At 39.9% G+C, this 21215-nt stretch overlaps 1 protein-coding gene across 6 annotated transcripts in view; it reads right to left on the minus strand.

Moving 5' to 3' along the window:
• anks1a (ankyrin repeat and sterile alpha motif domain containing 1A) overlaps positions 1-21215 on the minus strand; it is a 67199-nt gene that overhangs the window by 19379 nt on the left and 26605 nt on the right. For all 6 annotated transcript variants that reach the window (XM_023350339.1, XM_023350268.1, XM_023350214.1 and 3 more), the window contains 10 exons: positions 16816-17112; positions 16139-16214; positions 14918-15019; positions 14750-14836; positions 14492-14661; positions 14187-14249; positions 13121-13253; positions 12399-12442; positions 11194-11290; positions 7071-7564 (listed from right to left, as the gene is read on the minus strand). In XM_023350339.1, coding sequence (XP_023206107.1) covers positions 7071-7564; positions 11194-11290; positions 12399-12442; positions 13121-13253; positions 14187-14249; positions 14492-14661; positions 14750-14836; positions 14918-15019; positions 16139-16214; positions 16816-17112 — 1563 coding nt within the window. The remainder of the gene's footprint in view (positions 1-7070; positions 7565-11193; positions 11291-12398; positions 12443-13120; positions 13254-14186; positions 14250-14491; positions 14662-14749; positions 14837-14917; positions 15020-16138; positions 16215-16815; positions 17113-21215) is intronic.

Raw genomic sequence — 21215 nt, forward strand, 5'->3', positions numbered from 1 at the left:
TAACATACTTAAAGGTATTTCAATGATACTGAATGGGATAAACCCATACAACCAAGAGCACAAATTTGAGAAGAAAGTTACCTGTAAAGCTGTGAACAAGGAAATCCTTGAAATATTCTTCAGAAATTAAAATAACCAAAAATTATAATGTCAAAGCATGTTTACACCATAAATATTACCAAAAACTAAAAGAATAACTTAAAACTAAATATACATTATATTGGTTGTTTGTGTTATTACACAGCTGTTTAAGTGCAGAAATGCTTAAATACTTAACTGATAGTGGGGACATGACAATAATCATCCTCTGCTATTTTGTGTTTTGTGGGTTGTAAACTAAGAGGTTTGGGAACCATTGTGTTAGAGAATATTATGGGCTGCGATGTTGAAACAAGAACAAACAATAAAAGTAACGCACCCAACCAGAACATGCTTGAAAAGAGACTGGCAAAGAACTAAGTGCCAAAAAATGAAATATTAGCTAAAAAATGTAAGACTGTACTCATCCTTCTAGTGTTATCTCATGGAGTTTAATTTTACATCAAGTCTTAGAGCCTTTTGGACCATGAAGTACTTTCATTAGAAGGAGGTTACTAATGGAACCTACTGTCGTAGTGTTTATAAAACATGAAAAATTTTTACCACATTTTGAACAGTCTAATCTTCATACGTGTAATTTAAACAGCTAAAAGCCAAACTTGAGGATACAATTTCCTCCTAAAACTACAGAAAACAGGGAAGCAACAATCTAAACCTGAGGCAAGAGGACTATAATTTATACCACAGCTAGCCTGAGCAGGGAATTTATAAAAACATAAAGTTTGTCAGGTAAGAAAAATGTGTATTTTTATGTCTTCTCGGTTAGTACCAAACATCTGAAGGCCATTTGCAAAATAATAAATAGCGCAACTGAAAGAGAAAAGCTGCAAAATGATGGTACTGGCTCTTTAAAATGTGAAAATACCCGTCTCCAGCTAGAGAAAAGTAAGATTTTGAGACCGACAGTTTTAAATAACAAGACCTCAAGTGACTTGAAAAGCTAAAGATAAAAAGTAGCATTAATTAGCGCTCCCGGTCTGTAGAACCTCGCTGCTGCAGAGCAGTTGTAGCTCCTGCTTTACTAGCGACAAGCCAGGGCTCTGGTCTCGTAAAGTGGCAGAGGTTTGCACATGAGGGAGGCCAAGATTCCTGTTGGAGGCATCACTCTGCAGCAACAATCAAAAAGGGACACTGCATAACACTCTGAATAATAATAAAGTGTTTTAATTTCACCCGTGAGAAAATCACATCATCAATCTACATGTAGATGCAAAAACAAAAAACACACACACACCCAAGTGTTTCTGTCTCGCTGAATCACTTTTACTTGCATTTTATAATGGGAAAAGGAGTACCAGCCGGTCCGGTGAGAATCAGAGGCAGCTAGCGTGAAAGACAGGTGTGATATAGTGTTGGAACTGGGCAAATATATCCTTATCAGGGGATATGAGGCAGTAATGTCTTCAAGGTAAATTATATCTCCAGCAAGAGAAAAAAAAATATGGTTCAGGACTAAAAAAGAGCTGAGAGGCATGAGAAATAACACAGGAGAATGTGTTTCTTTGGGGTTTTTTTTTACACATGAGGCCCAAATCAATACACCGGGAAGAAATGGAGGGGCTCATTGTTGGAGAAACTCCCAATGAACAGAGAAACACAAAGAGAAAGGTCAGACGTCACCGGCAAGGTGGAGGTCAACAGCTGAAGAGCCGGCGATGATGAGAGACGGTCCTGGTGTGAGTCAACCTATTTATCATTCTGCTCACAGTGGGCCTGCTGCTTGGGGATGACTGAGCACAATGAATTCACTGAACTGAGACTTCAAAATATCTTTTCATCCGCAGCCTTCTTAAAAAAAAACAGGCGAATAAAGTTAGATGAGGTGATTATGGGAGACAATAAAGGACACCTGGCACAGAGAAAGGCAACGACAGTTCACCCACACAAGGGGGACTAAAATTGACAAACTGGCAACAAAGCGAGAGTTGGCTGCAAACTACAGAAGAATCACAGGGAACACCAGCACCCCACTTTCAATAGAAGGTGCCAACACCCCAATGCCACAGCAGGACAAAGCACAGTCAGCAGTTGCACCAGCCTCCTCCTGAAATAGCCCAATGTCATGGTTGCATTTTTAGAAAAAGCAGTGTAACGGCCAGAAAAACTGTTTTATTTTTCATCCAACAACTTTTTCTCTCCTTTGCATAAGGTGTAGGCAGTAAATGGTCTCCATCTGTCTCATTCTCGGCACTGTGTGGGACACTCCCAGCAAGCTGGAGAGCAACAGAAAATACATGTACACCTAGAAGTGAGTCGATTACAAAAGAATCAGTCAGATTGAAATTGGCAAATTATTCCCTTCATCGCATGTCAAACATTAGAAAATCTGACATTCTTCTCTCAAGAAATTTGTTGTCAAAGAAGCTGATGGACAATTTATTTTTCTCTTTTATATATCATGGTCTGAATCAGAACACGAGATCAGAAAATCATAAGTTGGTACTGGACTGAAAAACTCTAGTCAGAGCATCATTAAACATCATCAGTAAACTTTTATCAAAAAATTTCAAAAGCAAACCATTGATTTGCCCCATTACACGGCTTAACTAATGAAGAATCAAACTTTAATCTGCAGATGTAATGCAAACATGTTAACAGAGCTGTTGTCTCTAAGGGAATCAATACTCACAAAAGCTGGTTTCATAGTGGCTAGTGGGTCTGAGGCGTGCAAATCAAAAGTGAAGTTAAAAAGTGCAGTGTGGTAGCAGATAGTGACCCTCTCCTTCCGTCTCTGTCTGCAGTGCTACGTCTTCTTTTCTCTAAGCGCCGGCCCACACAATGTGCCCCCTTTGGATTGTCATCACTCCAACCTGCATTAGCATGCGCTTTACGCACCCACCGTGCAAAACACACACGGCACAGTCACACTCTGAGCTTCTTAAATGGAGAAATGCATAGGCCAGGACCTCATGCAAGTCTAATCTCCTTGTCTTGAAACCAGAGGCAGAGCATCCACAGATGTGTGTGTGTGCGGGAAGGGTGTGTGTGTGTGTGTGTGTGTGTGTGTGTGTGTGTGTGTGTGACATAAAAAAAAGGAAAAGAGGGAGGTGGACAGATACAGAAAAGAAAAGAGCTGGAATATTTAGCAAAGCAGATTAAAAGGAGAGAAAGATGTTTTATAAAGGGCTATGTAAATGCACCAGGGGGTGGGTTTGGCAGCGTCCTGTGAGACCCCCAGACCTAAAGCTGCCAAATAGCTCTAAAGAGAGTTGGGGAGCAGCCAGTCGTGACCAGAGACGGCTGTCACAGCAGCTCGAGCGCTCGCTGGTAGATGTGGTGATAAGGGCTGAAGAGAAGGCAAACAGAGCAAATAGAGAAGGGACTTCTCAACTTTTCGACGACTTGGCCAGCATCATTAAAGAGAGTGCAGGCACGGCTATATACAATCAAACTTTTACAACTTCCCTCACAAATTCCTCAGCACTAAATATAAATATTAAAAGGATTCCATCTTGAGCACATGAGGGCTTTTGCTCTTTGATTTAAAAAGAAAAAAACAGAAAACGTTAGAGGATTTTGAGCACAGACCTCAAATGCACCTGAATCAATGTTCATGTGAGAAGAAACTTTCTTCTTACCAAAGTCGTACCCAATCCATAATTCACTCATCTCATTTAAAATTGTATTAAAAACAGAGAGTGAGAGAGAGAAAAACATCATGGTATCTTTTTCCAGCAGAAAAGACAGAGTTGAACGCTGTGGCTTGCTTCTTCAAAGCCTCCTTTCACAGGCAGCAGGCTTAAATTTTGTACGTTGCAGCTTAGAGCTTGTACATTTCAAAGTCACTCTTGCTGCCATATGCGTGCAGTTGTAAAGCTGTTGGCATGGCTGACAGGCTGTTTCACGCAAACACAATCTGTAGGTTGCAACAGAGAAGCGTAGCAAGGAGCCTTGACATGCATGACATCAATGGGGGCATTTTTTTTCCCCCTACAGGAACAAACTAACATTTTACGTTTACATTCTACTTCACTGTTACTATAATGGTAAAACAATTCAGTTGTGCTGCCAATTTCTTGGAGTACAAAAAACACTCTCATGTGGGATGAATAAATAATTAGGGCAGAAATGTTCAAAGACTTCTGTTCTATGCAACTTTTACAAGTCCACTAGTTCCTGTGCTTGGTGGGCTGGCTTCATGTTTGCACAACCATCACTATAAAAGCAACAAGATGGCTTCAGGAATGTTATTAGCTGCAGAGGATATCTGGGAGGAGCAGCGGCATCCAATAACCGAGTAATGACACAGATGCCTTAATTATGTCACGCTCTCCGAAAGAGTACATCCCCTCTGGCAATAGGAGAAGTGTTTGTGAAACTATATAGTTGTGCTTTACAGTGAACTATCAGAAAGCAAGCCATAAAAGGTGGATGAAATAATAATACAAAAAAATGATGCCGAAAAGCCCAAAATCTTGAGTTTGTTACTCACCTGAAAGGCAATAATTAGCTATATTTTTGAAAAAGTGTCAATTTTATAAGTTATTTTACAAAATTTCCAGCTAAGAACTAAATATACTGAAATATATTTAAACAGAAAAGCTTGTGAGTTGACCAGAGACACAGCTGTGTTTTATGATTCCACAGAGGCCTGTCACACAAGAATAAAATAACAAAAGTCACTTTTCTATTTTAAATCTTTAACATAGCCAGTACTCAGATCAAGAGAAAATGTCCTTTGAAATACATACCAATATAAAATGCAATGCACAAGGTTACCTTGACAGTGCAACAAGTCGGAATGAGCCACCCTGCCAAGATTTTACAATTCACCTCCAGAACATTGAAGTGTCTCCTGTAAAAAGCCTTCTACTGGCCAGAGTTCATCCCAGAGTAACTAAAGTTGGAAGTGTTGACATGAGTATTTCCAGACAGCGCAAACACAGGGTCGAATTGCTGTCGTGCATAAATGCCCCTCAAAGACCACCTTCTCCTCTTCAGCGACAGCCTGCTGCACTGCGGCTGACGTGCAGCTCTGAAATCCCTCAGCCCGCAGGGAACTGCAGCTACAGTAAGGTAGCTTCTGGAAATCTATCACTGACAAATAATAAACTCACACTCACATCCAAGTGAGAAGTAAATAAGATATTTATATGTAATGTCTAAAGTGGGGGACATTAACAATTTATGTCAGTGCAAACAAAAATGATGCTGCAGCAACAGTGACTCCAACAGCTGGACTGTCTCAACATACCATCATTAGAAAGCTCTATTGGTGATTACAGTTTGCACTGTAGTCCAGCAACCTGGATACAAACTTGTCCGCAGCAGCAAAAACATTGCAACATAAAGTATTTTTTCAGCTGTGTGTATGAGTGTGTGTGTTACTGTTCCTGATCTAGCTCCACGTACACAATGAACTTTTTTTTTTAGTAAAAAAACAACGCAGCTATGCAAAATCCTTAAAACCAAATGGCATCAGAAGTCACTTATTTAGAAAACATTGCTATTTTATTGTTGACATGACGTAACTGATTATGTAAAATAGTTTAAAAAAAGAATTGCTCCAAAACAATTAAAGGTAACCAAACGTTACATGCAAACAGCCCTTTTTGTGTGTGATACTGTGCACATTGGTGTTACTAATGACTATTGTGATTTGATACACTATGCAGCTTTGCCACAGATGCTTGTTAGATAATCTCTGAACAAACAGCATCGCAAAGACCAGGAAACACAAGCCAGGGATAATGTTTAACACAGTTAGGTTACAAAATATCATCCCAAATTTTGAAAATCTCACAAAACTATTCCACAATCTCCCAAAAATGAAGAACATGGCTTATTTGCAAACATAGTAAAACGTCACAATCTGTTTATACTTAGAAATGTGATAGGAAAATGGAGGTGAGTAAATATAGGGCAATCCTGTAGAAAAGACTTGTTAAGAAGTCACATAAATCACCACTGGAATGTGACAAAACATACAGTATATTAGGTCAAGATGCATGACTATTTCTACTAGTCATGTTCTCCAAAGCCTGGCCATGTAGAGAATTCAGGAGTGACTACTGGGAAACAACTCGCAGATTATGCAGATTATGTGAAATTGTTCTAGCACAATAACTAAAAGAAGCCAAAGAGAAAAATGGTCAAATCTCAAGATAACGACCGTGCATTAGCGCCCAGAAACTTGACATTTTTAAATCCCAATTTATTGCTTAACCATCTGTAATAGCATAGCTATTAACTCTAAATCTTTGATAAACCATAAATAAAACTCTTGACGAAAAATCTTTCCTCAAAGAAAGTTTAGTTTGTATGGTTAATGTTTTTCTTGTGAACTTTCTACTTTACGGTTTCCATGTCTCTACAAGGACTAGACTCTTTTTTCTTTACACGGAAAGAACTGAAGCGCTGATGTGAGTCTTTGATATTCTTAGTCTCATGTTCCAAATCTCTGTCTTATGTCTTTGCCTTTCAGCTTCTTGTTCATTTCATCCCCATCTTCTTGCCTTGCCTTCTCTAATCTTCTTTCACAGAAGCTCTCTTTAGCTCTTTAACCACATCCAGACAAAAGGCATTAAAGTGCAGAATGGATAGAAGGGGGGGTATATTTAGTTAGGAAAATCCACACAAGTCAGGACTGAGAAAGTACAATCAAATTGTAGCTCGAGAAAATGTTTCGCTTCAGAACTTGGAAAATATTAAATGTTTTATCATTTACATGAGCAAACAGATTTTGCACTAGCTGCTGTGTTTGCAGAAGGTTTGAGCTCAAGATGTTTGAGCTCCCCTCGCAGCATGACAGGTGGCTAATCAAGCTGCTGTTAAAATACATCTGTAAAGCAGAATAAAAAAAGCTAAACTCTGTATAACTTTACAAAGCAGAGACAGACAAGGAAATACAGACACAAGTAGAATAATTATTCATTTAAATCAAGTTCCAAATTAAGAAGATTCTTCATGTCAACAAACAACGCGTAGCCATAATATACATCAAAAAGTCTTTCCTGAGAGCAGATGCTTACCTCGTCCCATTCTGAGGTGAAGGAGGGAGACTTCTCCAGCCTCTTTTTGCCGGTGCTACAGTTAGAAACAGACTCGCTCCGGTATCCCAGCCCCCCTTCCTCCTCACCGGGAGGCGACAAGAGCAAGTCAGAGTCGGATTTGGAGAGGCTGCGGGCCAGCTTCAGGTCGCCCGGAGGGCGCATCCTGACGCCAGATCCTGCTCCCGCCATGGCGTCCCTGGGCTCCTTGTTCACAGTGGCATAAATTGCTTTCGGATCGCAGTCCGTCAGGATGGCGGCCATGCTGGGTCGGCAAGGGGAACGCGAAGCAGCCGGTGGCTCCTCTTTACCTTTGGCAGGTTTCCTCGTTTCCGACTGGCCTTGGTTGGGCGGCAGAACACCTGGAAGACTGAAGGCGTCCTCACGGCTGTCGACGACGGGAGAGGATCCGTGCAAGAGGCCAGTGAACTGCTCTGGGACACCTGCTGCCTGATCCTGGCTTGGCTGGGAGTTATCTGAACACAGAGGGGAGAAAAAAAAAGGAAGAAAGGCAGCTTGAGAGACCTAGAAAGTGGACTTCACTCTGAAGAACAGATCCAGAGAGGAAGGCTAATAAGAAACCACCCACACAAACCCTGAAACAGATCTGCAATTGTTTCCTACCACAAGTGACGGAGGGAAGAAGAGGGAGAGAGAAGAGACGGAGCAAGGAAAGGGCGTTTGTTGGCAGGAGAAACGAGTGAATTCCAGAGCCAGCTTGCAGCCGTCTGACGGCAATCACAGGCTGCCTGCGTTTTGTAACAGAGAGTTGAAGCAAGTCATCACAGTGAGCTGCTTCAAGTCAACCAGGATGTTAGGTCAGTTTCCTCTGCTAGGAATCCCTCCAAGCCACTAAATCATCTCCTTGTGCAAACCTACACACATTTAATGCCGCAATCAAATGAAGAGAAAAACTTACAGTGGCAGTCCTTAGCAGAAAAACAAACTCTCAAAGAGATTGAAAGCGAAGACAATAAGATTTTCCCCCCTCCCTCTCCTGAAGGAATTACTGCTTCCTAAGCTTCTTTTCCCACAATCAAATCTACCACAACTCAACTGTGCCTTCTTGAGAAACAAACAAACCCCAAGAGGACAAATCCCACTGTTCTGGACCTGGTTCTACAGTCGTCCTCTTCTCTAACGTAGCGATGAGTGCCGCCGTCTGCTGCCTTCACCGGCCGTCCTCTGCGTCTTCTGGCTTCTAATTCGAAACCCTCAGGGTGGCTCAGGAATGGAAATTTGAATCACCCTATCCTCTAGCAGCCAGACTCCTGATAATTAGTGCTGTGACACATGCTGTGGGAGTGCGTATGTGCGTGGGTGTGTGTGTGTGTGTGGGCTCTGCTGGGGTGACAGGGTTGGGGTGTTTGGTGACAGCGAATCTGGGGCAGCAGAACCGCAGGAAAGAAACAACCCAGTACAGTCGGCGTGCTTCGGACCAACACAAAACTTGCAAGCTCAATAAAACTAAACAGAATCCAACTGAGCTCACCAATGTTCATCTGTACGGTTTCAGAGACTATTTGCAGTGAGGGAGGGAACTAAATAACGCCCTGACACACAGAAAAAGAGTGTGTGGGGGAGTTTTTGCGTGTGCCCGTTGTAAGGGGTGAGCGAGTGTTCCGTACACATGTCGAGATCACAACCAAACACCCACGCTCTCCTTGGCAGCTGGAGGAGTGCGAACGCCCAATGAGCACATCAGTGTGAACCCAGCGGGCCCACGTGGTGTTAGCCCTGGCAGGGAGTTAAACACACACACACAATCAGATGATAAAGCAGTGTTTAGCACAGGGGTGAGGTCACCGCAGAGGTGGGACGTGTGTTTTACTTGGCAACGTTGACCCCGCTAATATCTGACTAATGATGTCATGTTTGGAGGCAGCGCTGACCGTCATTCCTCCGTCTGTATCGTTCCAAAGTGGAAAAACGTGCTCTGTTTTTAGTTTAAATTCAAAGACATTCATTCATTTGAGTTAGTCACTGTGACACTTCAGACATGTGGACATTATTAAAGCTACTAAAGACTTCTATTCATAATTCCTGCAAGAAATAAAAACAACAATTAGCCTTTTCCTTAAAGTTTAATGAAATAAGACTTATTTCTTCAAAGAGTGCCTTTTATCCTGCAGTTAAATCTGGTGGTGTTAAACCCAGACCAATCCTGAACTTATGACTGGGGAAAAGATTCGCCTTCCACTTACAGAAAAACCCTAAACATGCAACTAGAGCTGTAAAAGCACAGTTAACATCTTAGGAAAATGTGTTAGAATGGCCCAGTCAAAGTACAGGTCTAAATCCATTTAAGATTTTAAAAATCATGTTCTCAGCACCTCTCCATCAAATGTGACAGATCTTAGGCTGTTTGGCACAAATAACCACACTTGTGTTTCTTTTTTATATGTAAACACCCCCCCCCTCAAAAAAAAACATGACTGATTTTATTTTTTGTGTTGTTCTATCACGTAAAATCTCACGGTGACAAGCTGTAAAAAATGTCCAACTGGTATAAATACTTCTACCAGGAACTGTAGGTTGGAGTGATATGGCAACAAGTGACCAAAAGCTGCAAATGAACAAAAAAAATCCATATAGACCAAACTGTTTGTTTCTGTGTACAACAGTACAGTACAAGTCCAGGTTAATGAATCACTATCTGTGCAGCACATCCTCTGGGAGCACCAAAAACAAAACGTGTATCACTGGAAATCTATTCAGAACCACAACATTCCTGCTGAGAACAGCAATCTACTTTTGACAGAAGATAAACTTGGTCACATTGCTGACCCTGCAAATGTCTGTACCTGCCACACCAAGAGCTGAGATTTGTTCCCTGAAGTCATACAGATGAACCTTACCAGCAGCTACACATCCAGGTGAGAAGAGGAACTAAGGCTCATCTTATAAAATATATAAAAAAAGAAGCAAACACTTGCATAAAAGGCAACAAAGGAAGAAAAATCACATACAGGACCGTTGTAATAGTGAGTTAATTTGTGTTTTTTGTGGCTTTAATACCAGAAACAGAAGGAAGAAAGATACATCTATACCTCGTTATAACCTGGATTCCCTTTGCTTCCTCTTCTAGTATAAAAAAAAGGTTCAAGAATTCTAACAGAACATGATAAGACATCTGGGAAGTTAGGAGTGTTTGCAAATGTGTTTTAACTGAAAGCAATAATGTAGAAGATTAAATTAACAAATGTATCCCCCACAAATTACTTTGAATTTTAAATGGTTAGGTCTAAATGTAGAACGAACATTCAATGATGAGTCTGAAGCACAAAAACTATTTAAAGATGAAAATAATGACGCCAGCTGCCAATCTGGATAATTAATCTGGGAAATTATGGAAGAATTAACTTCTTTTACTAACTGATAAACACCATCTACATTCAATTTCAGAAAAATCTAATGTTCATAAAAACCAAGAATTCAATCATCAACTTTACATTTCCAAATATTATTTCTATTATACATTCTTTCATTCTTTCAACACTAAATCCATGTTAACCTTGTAATAACTGAGAAAACCATGTGTCCATTATACTTTCTAAAACCTACACTCTGCTACTTTGTGTTTCTATAAAATCCAAAAGGAATACATTAAAGTTTGATGAGGTAATATGTCAAAAAGTAAAGCAAAACGTTTGAAGGATATGAAGATTTTTGCAAGGCTGCGTATGTATCCAACATTCATCATCCTCATCCCTGCTCCACACTCGCCCAGATAAAGCGGTACATCCAGTTTTAAGGCGAGACGTGGATCTAAGATCGGAATGCCACGATCTGATCAAGAATTCAGTTTCATATTGGCAGTGAAAGGACCCTTGCCCATTTGCCAGAGCATATCAGTCAGCTCGCTCCCAATGGGGAAAATCCGCTCTGCTACCCGAGAATGCCAATTGTGCATTCCGTCGGTGAGCCTAATGCAAGCCAGCCCATCTCGGATGCATCAAACTCAAATGCATCTCTCCGGTTTCATCGACGTGCTTGGCTGGTGGCTTTCGGGTCCAGCGGGTCTGGAGGATCTTTTCTTACCCTTGCAGCAGTAAACAGCCAGGGCTGATGCGCCTTATTTGGTAATTACAATCAGAGGACTCACCTCCTGGTGCTCGTGGAGCGATCCGGGCAGGAGGGTGTAGGCTGTCTGCCGTCTTAGTTGGGGGTCTGAGGTCATTGGGGGGCACAGAGGATTTGCGCTAAAAGAAGATACAATCCAAAGTTTAGTCACGGCTGCTAACTTTCAAAGAATTCCTGTGCAGAGGGCAATCAATCATATAAGCTGTAACAGACTAATCCTCGCCCTGTCCTAACATTAAATACATCATCGTAATATAATGATGAGCTTACAGGACCGATTTAAGAACCGATGACACTAGACAGCTGAAGACACATCTATATAATGAGGAGCAGGTGGGGTTGTAGCTGGGTGGCAACAACAAGCAGAACATGTTACCTGAATGATTAAAACTGGGATTAATACTATCAATGTAATAAATCAAGGGGTCTCACATACTGAGTTCAATTCTTCTCCATTTGAGGACATGACTTGGTCTTTTAACAAGAGGTTAGCAATTATCTTGACATAAAAATGTTACATTTAAATTGTATGGCCCTTTTAGTGGAAAAAGGTCTGGTCTCAGCTCTGCTGATAAAAGTTTAATTTTTAATTTTAAGACAGATTAAAGCTTACTCCTGTTCTGTAACGTTTTAGAGTGGCAAAAAGGTATAATGTTTTTGCACCAAGAGATATTTTCAAAACTTCTTATGGCTTTAACGCTCACTGAAACAATGCATCATTGTTGGACTGCAATAAGCTTTAGCTAATTATGTAAGTAGAATGCATTCAGGTTTTCGTGCCATAATAAGATTTTTTAAAAAGTTGTTCTGTGCAGCACAAAAGTTGTACAAGATAAAGCAGTATGGCGGTAAAGTTCCTTAAATACTAAAACCAAGTGGTCATACATCCTTTACAAGAAGAAAATAATTTGCCAAAGGAGTGTAATCTTGGAAAAATAACATTTATTTTATCATTTGCCATGCCTATCTAACAAATTAGGAAACATTGCACCAGTGTAGCTGCTGTAGCAAGGAAACTTTTGTATTTTTCCAGTACAGCCTGCTGCTATATAGTTGTAATCTAGAAGCTGTTAATATCCAAGTCTTAATATATTTGTTTTTCAAGACTTTTTCCAGACATGACATAAAGTAAGACAGGCCCCATTTCATTAAAGCAAAATTGAGCACATTTTGTATGCAGAGGGAAAACATTAAACACGGAAAAATTATGGTAGGCAAAATCATTACCTGAGGTAGGATACTGTTGGAAGACTGTGTGGAGGCATTCTCATCTGAGAAGACAGAAAACAGAGTAAGGAAGGAGGATTTATTCTAAAATAGAAAGTACCTGTAACTGGTTCTGACTGTCAGCAGAAACTTTATGCAGAGCATAATGGAAGTGAAATATGTGTTATGCATAGTGACATTATCTGCATGTCAGTCTGTGTTTACATTGATTGACCTGCCAGCTGAGCAGCGTGCATAGATGATGAAATGGTTCTAAAGCAGATAGAAAAACTACTTACTCAACTGTTCAGCTCAAAAATTGTGTTCCTTTTCTTATTAAACACCATTATAGCAGAAACACGATTCCACTCAAATCAGGGACATTGTACAAATAGTTAGGTGCAGGTGAAGCCCGCTAAGTCAGAAGGTTCTCAAGGGAGCTGTTTTAAAACATTTACATCAACAGCTAAGGATCACATGGCTCTCTTTATTTAATTCTGTTTCACACTTTGCGCCGATTCAAAAGGTTACATATATTGTGGCTGCTTATCTGAATAAAGATGCATCCTGGCTCACACAATTGCAAGAGATCTTGAATTAAACAGAGTAAACAAACTTCTGAAATGTTCCCCCAAAAAACTGAGCACAAACATGCCACTTATAACATCAACAAACTAATGGGGAAAGTACATTTAATCTTCCAATCTTCCTCCCTCTGGATTAGACTAAAAGCTCACAATTACCTTTATTGGACTGGGACTCCAGATTGGGCGGTGGGACTTTGGTTTCTGCAGTCAGCAGCAACTCGTACGTGTGATCCTCCTGTACCTCTGCCGGCTCTCTCCTCTGATCCGTGCTGCTACCTAAATAAAGAACCTACAGAAAAAAGAAAACAGAACTCTTGAGAAGGTGTGATGTGTTGTATCTAAATGACACAGATATTGGGGAAAATTACCAGCTGATTGTGAAGCAAACAGAAAAATAAATTGTCCTGAAGTTTATTCCATTTGCCAAACATATTAATATATTTCTCTTCATATTGTTCTTGGAGTCACCCAGAGGTCAGTATTCAATCCAAGTATATTTACTATGTATCAATAATATACATATACTAATATACCATATACTGTGGTATATTAGTTATTCAACAGCATGCAGAATAAAGGTTTGTTCTGCATTATTTATCTTAAGGGACAATATTAATTAGCTACTTAATTCTAAAAAAAACAGAAAACCTGGTTTAACAAAAATAAATTATTATTTGGAAATAAATAAAACCAAAAAACAAACATTCAAAAACAGCTATGAAGAGATGGGATAAATTTTGAGAAAGCAGCTGAAAACAAATCCTTTGGGGTTTCATTAGACAAAAAAACTCAACTGAAAGCCTGACACAAATATGTGGAAAAGCATGTCAGTTTTCACTAAAGAATAAAACCAGAATAAAATTCACATTTTCTCCAAATGTTATTTTCAAAATAGTGCATTGCGGAAGTTTAAATTATGGTAGAAAAACATGATGCTCATGAAGTGAAGGATTTAGGGATTTGTGACGGCCTCTGGTTTTTGTTGAAAATGTTTATTCATTTTATGCAGACAAGACTATAGCTAGGAGGTGGGATTTCAGACATGTACACTTGATAACACTTTCAAATATGTAAAAGAATCAAAGATTTCCTCTTAATCATCGTCTTTAATTCTGATTATGCTTACTATAACTTGTTAAAACATATTTTTATGATTATTATGTACATATGCAAACATAGATCATATAAAAAAGTTAAGGTGTTAAACTACAATTCACCATACCTCTGAGCTCATCTCTTCTTCATGACCTGGGGCAACATGTGATGAGTGGGCAACACGATCTTTCTGTAAAAAAATAAATGGTCTTGTAATATTTGGAAGCTATCATTTTTATTCAAGATAATTGCTAAGGAGTATACAATTAAAATAGTGATGTTAACAGGACCATTGACGGGATTTTTATAAGCTCAGTTAGACACAAAGTGAAGAACCATCTCCCTCTGGTGGAGGTTTTGGATTTATAAACTTGTGTGTGCCGTTTTATTTTGTGTTTGTGTGACGGTGGGATCAGCTGCAATAATGCCAACCTTGCCAACTTCACTGTCTGGCCGTCCTGAGTCCCTGTCGGAGGACTTGCCACTAGTGAGGCTGTCTAAAGAGTGGCATGATGTGGCTTCAAAAAGAGCTTCATAGGGGCTCTCCTCCTCGGGCCCCAGGGCCAGCCCTGATATTAGCTCCGTCACTTTGTCCAGGTTACCTGGAGAACAGGTTGGAATGATTTTAAACTGCTATGCTGCTAAAACAGAAGCACCATGTTTTCTGAGAACATTTTGGTAAAATCTCACCTTTCTTCCTTGGGCTGGGGCTCTCCTGAGGTGGAGGAATGGGCGGAGGAGGAAGTTCAATGTCCGGGGGTTTTCCAGTCTTGTGCCCTGTAGCAAACAGAAGATTATATCACAGAGAACTCAAACGGTACTTTCCCTGCATCTCTCTGTTGCACATTTGGACTTTACCCAGGATGAGTGCAGCTATTTCTCTGCTTTTCTGGGATGGCATGTCTTTGACAGTGTCCAGCGCTGTCAGTCCCTTTTGGTCAAAAATATGTACATCGATACCTGTAAAAACAATAAATTCACTCCTTTAGCTTGTTCACATTTTGTTATCTTAGTATGCTGCAAACTTTCATGTGGTTTGGATTTTGTTTGACGGAGAAACTCCAAGCAATCTATAATTGCAAGTGGAAATCAATTTTTAGATTTTAATTGGACTTTAGGTTGGAACTTTAACTTGACATATTTATATCTTGACTGAAACAATCAGCTGATTGTTTAGGGTTGTGGTTTTGGTTTTCTTCCTGAAGTGCCTTGTGTTTAGTTCCATTCATCCTCTCTTCACTTCCAACCAGATTTTCTGTCCATGCTAAAGGACAGGATCCCCACAGCATGGTCCTGCCACCACCAGGGTAATGTGAACTGTTAGTTTTGAATGTAGGTCAGCAAGTCAAATATTCAAATATTCTTCCAAACGTTGGTATTTCCCATACATGCCTTGCGGAAAACTGCATGGCTTGAGTTTTCCGCAAGACAAGAGTTTCTTCTACAAATGGCTTTCTTCTTGCTACTCTTCAGTAAAGGCAAGATTAGTGAAATGAATAAATGAGAGTTGGTTTGTCAACAGAATCCTCCACAGAGATTGTATATTTCTACTAGAGTTACTGTAAGCCCTTTAGCTTCTTTGATTGATGCTCTACTTGTCTGTCAGTTTATGTGGATGGACATTTTTCTGAAGGTTTAAAAAAACTTTAAAGTTTAGATTAAAGCTTGGATACAGTTTTATAACTAAACCCAGCTTTACATCTCTTCAAAACTTTATGACTGATCCATCTGCTGTGTTCTTTGGCCTTGAGGATTTTCTCTCTTCTCTAAAAAAACATTTCAGTCCTTTACAGAACATCTGGTTTTATACTGAACTTGAATAAAACATATGTGAACACTGTTTTATTGTTTTATTGCTAATTAATTTGTTTTGAGTGACGTGTACTGGATACAAATGCACAACAAAGCTCAGTTTTTTATTTGTAAATGGTCTGAAAAATTATCACCATTTTCCTTCCACTTCTTTGAATTGTCGTTTCACATAAAATAAACTGAATTTTGTTAGAACAAGACAATAAATGAAAAGGTAATTAGGGTAATAATGCATTTTTATGAACTGTATTGATTATGAACACCAACCTGCACTGAGTAGTTTCTGTACCACATCTCTCTTCCCAAACAAGGCGGCTTCGTGGAGGGCACTGCCTTTCTCCGTCTGTATGGTGGGGAAAAAAAGCTCATAAGAGGAAGAAAAAAAGGACGAAATTCAACCATCAAAGCTGACATTCAAATGCAATATGAAAAATAAAGAGTTTGTTCATTCCCCAGTTGAGTCAACCAGCCTCGTTACAGCAACAAGAGTTGAATAATACAAACCATGTTTGGCAATAACAAGATTTTACTGTCAACCAACCAGTTTGAAGTTTAAAGACAATTATGTGGTTGAGAAGTAAAAGTGGATCATTTTCCAGCTCACAGGGCTTTGCTAATTGAAACCTGCAGGGTGCTAGAGCCCGAAGGATTCTGAACAGATCCAAAATCCTTGACTTTAAAAGGAAAGGAGGGGGAAGTCAATCCAGGCAGATGGGAGTCACAGTGTGATCCTGAGACGCAGCCCGAGGCTCCACCACCAGCAGAAAGACTGGCTCTGAATTCATATAATGGTTCATATGCAAACTGAGAGATCAGGAGTTTTATTTTTAATCTAAGAGCTTTAGAGGGAGAAGTTGCACAACATGATTTGATTTATTAAGAAACATTTGAAAAGAGAAGCTGCCACACATGTAGTGGTAAAAAAAGAAAAATGCAGAACACACCTCATAGTTGATGTCCATGCCAGCATCCAGCAGCACCTCCACCACAGACAGGTGTCCGTTCCGAGAGGCCAGGTGCAGAGGTGTGTGTTTCTTTGTGTTGCAGCTGAGCAAGTTGGGGTGGGCGCTGAGCAGCAGCTTGACCACCTCCAGACGACCGTACAGCGCGGCCAGATCCAATGGGGTCTCGAACTTGTAGTTCCTCATGGTGGGGTCCGTCAGTTCGTCTAGCAGCAGGTGCACCACCTGGGTGTGGCCGTACTGAGCGGCACAGTGCAGCGGCGTCTCGTTGTCGTTGTTCTGTTGGGAGGTCAAGCAGAACGGTGAGACTTTGAGGGAAAAGTAACACACACAATGGAAGATGAAAAGCCCTCCACAGTAGCAGAATAAAAAGGTTGTTAAAAAGGTGATAACCCTAAGGAAACCCACAGAAAAGCCGGAGGTGCGTCTCCTGGTAGAGTTGGGAGAAGCTTCACTCAGACTACATGCATGGACTAATGAAGGAAGGTACTGGGGACGACTGCCTGGGCAGCAGGGTGCGAACAGATAGGTTGGAATAAAAAGAGACAGGCCGCTGTGACGAGAGATCAGAACACACTAAGGAATGAGGCACTTAGATGGTTTTGCTGTTCAGGTTCATGAATTTCGGTGTCTTTTAAGCAGTACAGTGGCTGGACCATTTATCGGCACATTCCCTGGATCATTCTGGGTCCTCCCTTCTTTACTATCCTATTCTGCTCAGCCTTCAGAGGTTTGTTTAAGCAGTGGTGTCCAGAGTTTGGTAGTAACTAGTTATACAGATTTACTTGAGTAAGTTTTGATGGAAAAATGCTTACTTTGCCTGAATTCGTTCATTTGTAATTATGTCATTTATATATATTGTTTTTATTTTGACTCTTTAAAATTTCAACATTTACACATAACATTATGTTTTGGTCCATCTGATGAGGCAACTTTTAAATATTAAATAAGTACCTGAATAGACTTTTTACAAAATACTTTTTACTATTACTGGAGTAATTTCTTGGATGGCTACATATTAAAAAAATGTTTAAGTATTTCTACCCTTTTTTGAGTACAATTTTTGGGTACTTTATACACCTACAGTGGTGTCTAGACTTTGTCACAAAGGTTTTTGGGGTTTTTTCTCGCTTTCTCACACCTTTGACAGGAGAGAAAAATAAAATAAACCTTTAAACTGTCTTCTTAAGGAACCTCAACAATTCTACATATTACATAATGCAGCTGATTCATTGGATGAGAGAGTAAACAGCCAGAGGATTCCTCCTTAAGACCAACAAAAAAAAATCTGTCCACATAGTCATAGTTCATTTTGTCTAAAAGCAAAAGATTATTTATGACTTTAAATTATCTGTGAAGTAAACAGGCGAGCGGACTGAGTAGCAATTAAAAGCACCGATTACAACATTAGCTCACTAAATGGTGTAGATTGGATCTAATGACTTGCATGTAGCGGTAAGATCGATGCCCATTAGACATGAGAACCTCCAGGCCTGCTGGTGATCCTTAACATGAGCAGCCAGCAGGGGGCAACACAATTCAATCAACAATCCCAGCAGTGAGAGAATAGATAGACAGAGAGGTTTGAATTAAAGAGGTTGTCTTTGTTTGTTTATTTGATTTTTGGCAAAACAAAGTAAAAAACTAAAGTGAAGCATTGCAATCCCTCTGCCCAGTTGCTAGAGGTGTGAAAATGTTTCATGATTATCTGGAAAATGATCTCTACGGCCCTACTGTTCTTATTGTAATCTCTTGTCAACATGTTGGGCGTGGCAAAAAATTCCTGCCGTTGTGGAGCCACATGCTTTGAGTGGCAGTCATTCCAGACATACAGAGCTACCTTCAAAGGCCAGACAGCTGGTGTGAGAAATCCCCACATGGACATGTACGATGCCAGTTTGGGTGACTCTCAGAGGAGCGGGCCAGCTGTGCCACTGTAAGCAGGCCACGAAGGGGAGCAGAAGGGAACTAACAGGACGCATTTTATAGGACAGGTGTTACCAACTCATTGAATGATACTTTGACAAAACCGTGGCATAAAATGGACCCAGTAGGGGTGTTCCTATGCAGGTAAAGAGAAAGGAAGAGTACTGGTCAAGGCAGGTCAGATGGATCTAAAGAAAAAGAGGCATGTCTTTGAGAAACTTATCAACACCTGCCTATCAAAGGAGAACACCACAAAAACACACACACAAATAATACTAGTTCACTTACAATAGGAAAAATGTCTTGTTACAAGTGAAATAATCTTCCAGTAGAACAAGAACTTTTTAATTAGTATTATGGAATTATTAACTTAAGACAAGTTCCTATATCTTGCTGAAAAGTTTTGTCTTATTTAAAATACTTGCTTTAGAAACTGGACCAAAAAATACCTGGTTAGATTTTGTGTTTTTGCAGTGGAGACAGAGGAAAATGAGACAGACTGTGATTTTCTCAGCCTGAGTGGGTCCCCCCAGCTGGAATTACAATTTATATGATTTTATACTCAAATCAAATGGTGAAGAGTACACTGGGTTTCATCTGTGACACACCACTGAGCATTTGTCACAGCTTTTTGAAGAGATTTACTCTGAGCTTTTAGATGACTTGGATGCTTTGATTACATCAGCATGAATCGCTTCCTCCTATACGAACATCCTCTGCCTGAGTAGTAATCCAAGTCAATCTAGCATGGAAGGCTTTTTTTAAAGGTTTTTTTTTCAGGCTTTTTATGGCTTCAATGAAGATAAATACAAAATGTTGAGGGAATTGGAGTTTAATCCAATGTGGACACGTTTAGCCTCTAGTGATTTCTACAGAACATCCCAAGAGCTGAATTACATTTCCTTACTAAGTCATACAGCGACACGAAACTCCAAAAACGACATGAACTGAACTTGCGCCCTGATCTCAGAGCTTTGGATCATGTCTCCCTGCCAATGTGATAGTCAAGGCAGAGCGGCGATGTGTCGGCCAGCAGCTGATCACATTAAACATGGCTGACTGGTCGTGTGACTCACTGATGGGAAACATGGAACACTGAGCCAAGCCTTCTTTGATGTAAGAGATGCGCAACATGTTATTCACACAACTGCCTTTTTCCCCCCATTCAGAGCTGAGTTAGTCCCAAATACCTGCGACGCTCAGGTATGAACATTGCATCACTGACAGTAAATGCGATCCTGTGACTTACAGGATGCAAAATATTAGGCTGCAAAACAAGTTTCGGTAATGACTCAATTTACTGAGTCATTAACTTAAGTGAAACACATCCATATTGAGAATCTCCCGTGAAACATATTCATTTGCAGTTATTTATATAGAAGTACTGTTGAATTTGCATTTGTAAAATCTTCAGTTCGTAATATTTACATTTATAAACCCCTATTACTGTTAAAATATGATCACAATTTCAGAATGAATAGAAAATTACATGAATAAATGAAGCCTAAGATACTACACTTAGTTCCTTATTTAGAAAGCCGAAAAAATCCTCAAGTATGTGAAGGAAAATGAAGGCTGTCGCAATCTGATATTTGACAATAGAAGCTCCCTCCAACAGATCACTTACATTTCTTTTACAACTTTTTGACTAATGAGGGTTAAGGCTAAGGCTGCACAATATATGGGAAATGTATCATCATTCAAATGTCAGATTGTAAAGTGCATGGAAAGAAATTTAGATTAATTATTTAGAATCCATACATGTACTCTGTGTATGCCGTTGTTATATTTAGTGATGTTTGTTGCAGATGAAGCAGCAAAAAAAATCTCAAGATTGTTGAAATGAAAAAAAATAATGTATTAATCACTGCAGAGGGGTCATATTAATATATATAAGTAACATAAACAGAACACAAAACACTACTATCAAAAGCACAACAAACAATAGTATAGGAGAGAAACCTCCTGTGTCCCTTAGTGGGGAAAATCAGCTGCACCAGCAGCAGGGTGACAGATAAATAGAAGCATGTGGATTCACACAAAGGTATAAATATGAAAAATCAAAACAAAAAAAAAAAGTATTCCATTTAAAATTCAGTAAGCTGCAACTACGCTGATTTGAATTCTGCAGCATGAACCCATAACATTGAATATTTTTGTACAACACATACATTGTTGGATTCAGAGGCTTTCAGCATAATACCATAGGGTATAGTTCCAAGATTGCTCAATAAGACCAGGATGAGCCTCATTTACTCCATGCTGTCATAAACCATGTGAGACATCAAACTATCATGCTCTAACAAGACTGAGCTCCGAAGGCCATTAAACAAAGTGGCACCTCTGACTAACAGCCTTGCTGGGAAAGAGATTGGAGTTATATGGCGTCGCTAAAGCTTCCTGGACAGTAGCAGATCCTTATGAAAATTATCTCTCTGCTGTCATGCAGCAGCAAG

This window comes from Xiphophorus maculatus, chromosome 1, assembly GCF_002775205.1.
Source record: "Xiphophorus maculatus strain JP 163 A chromosome 1, X_maculatus-5.0-male, whole genome shotgun sequence".
Lineage (NCBI taxonomy): Eukaryota > Metazoa > Chordata > Actinopteri > Cyprinodontiformes > Poeciliidae > Xiphophorus > Xiphophorus maculatus.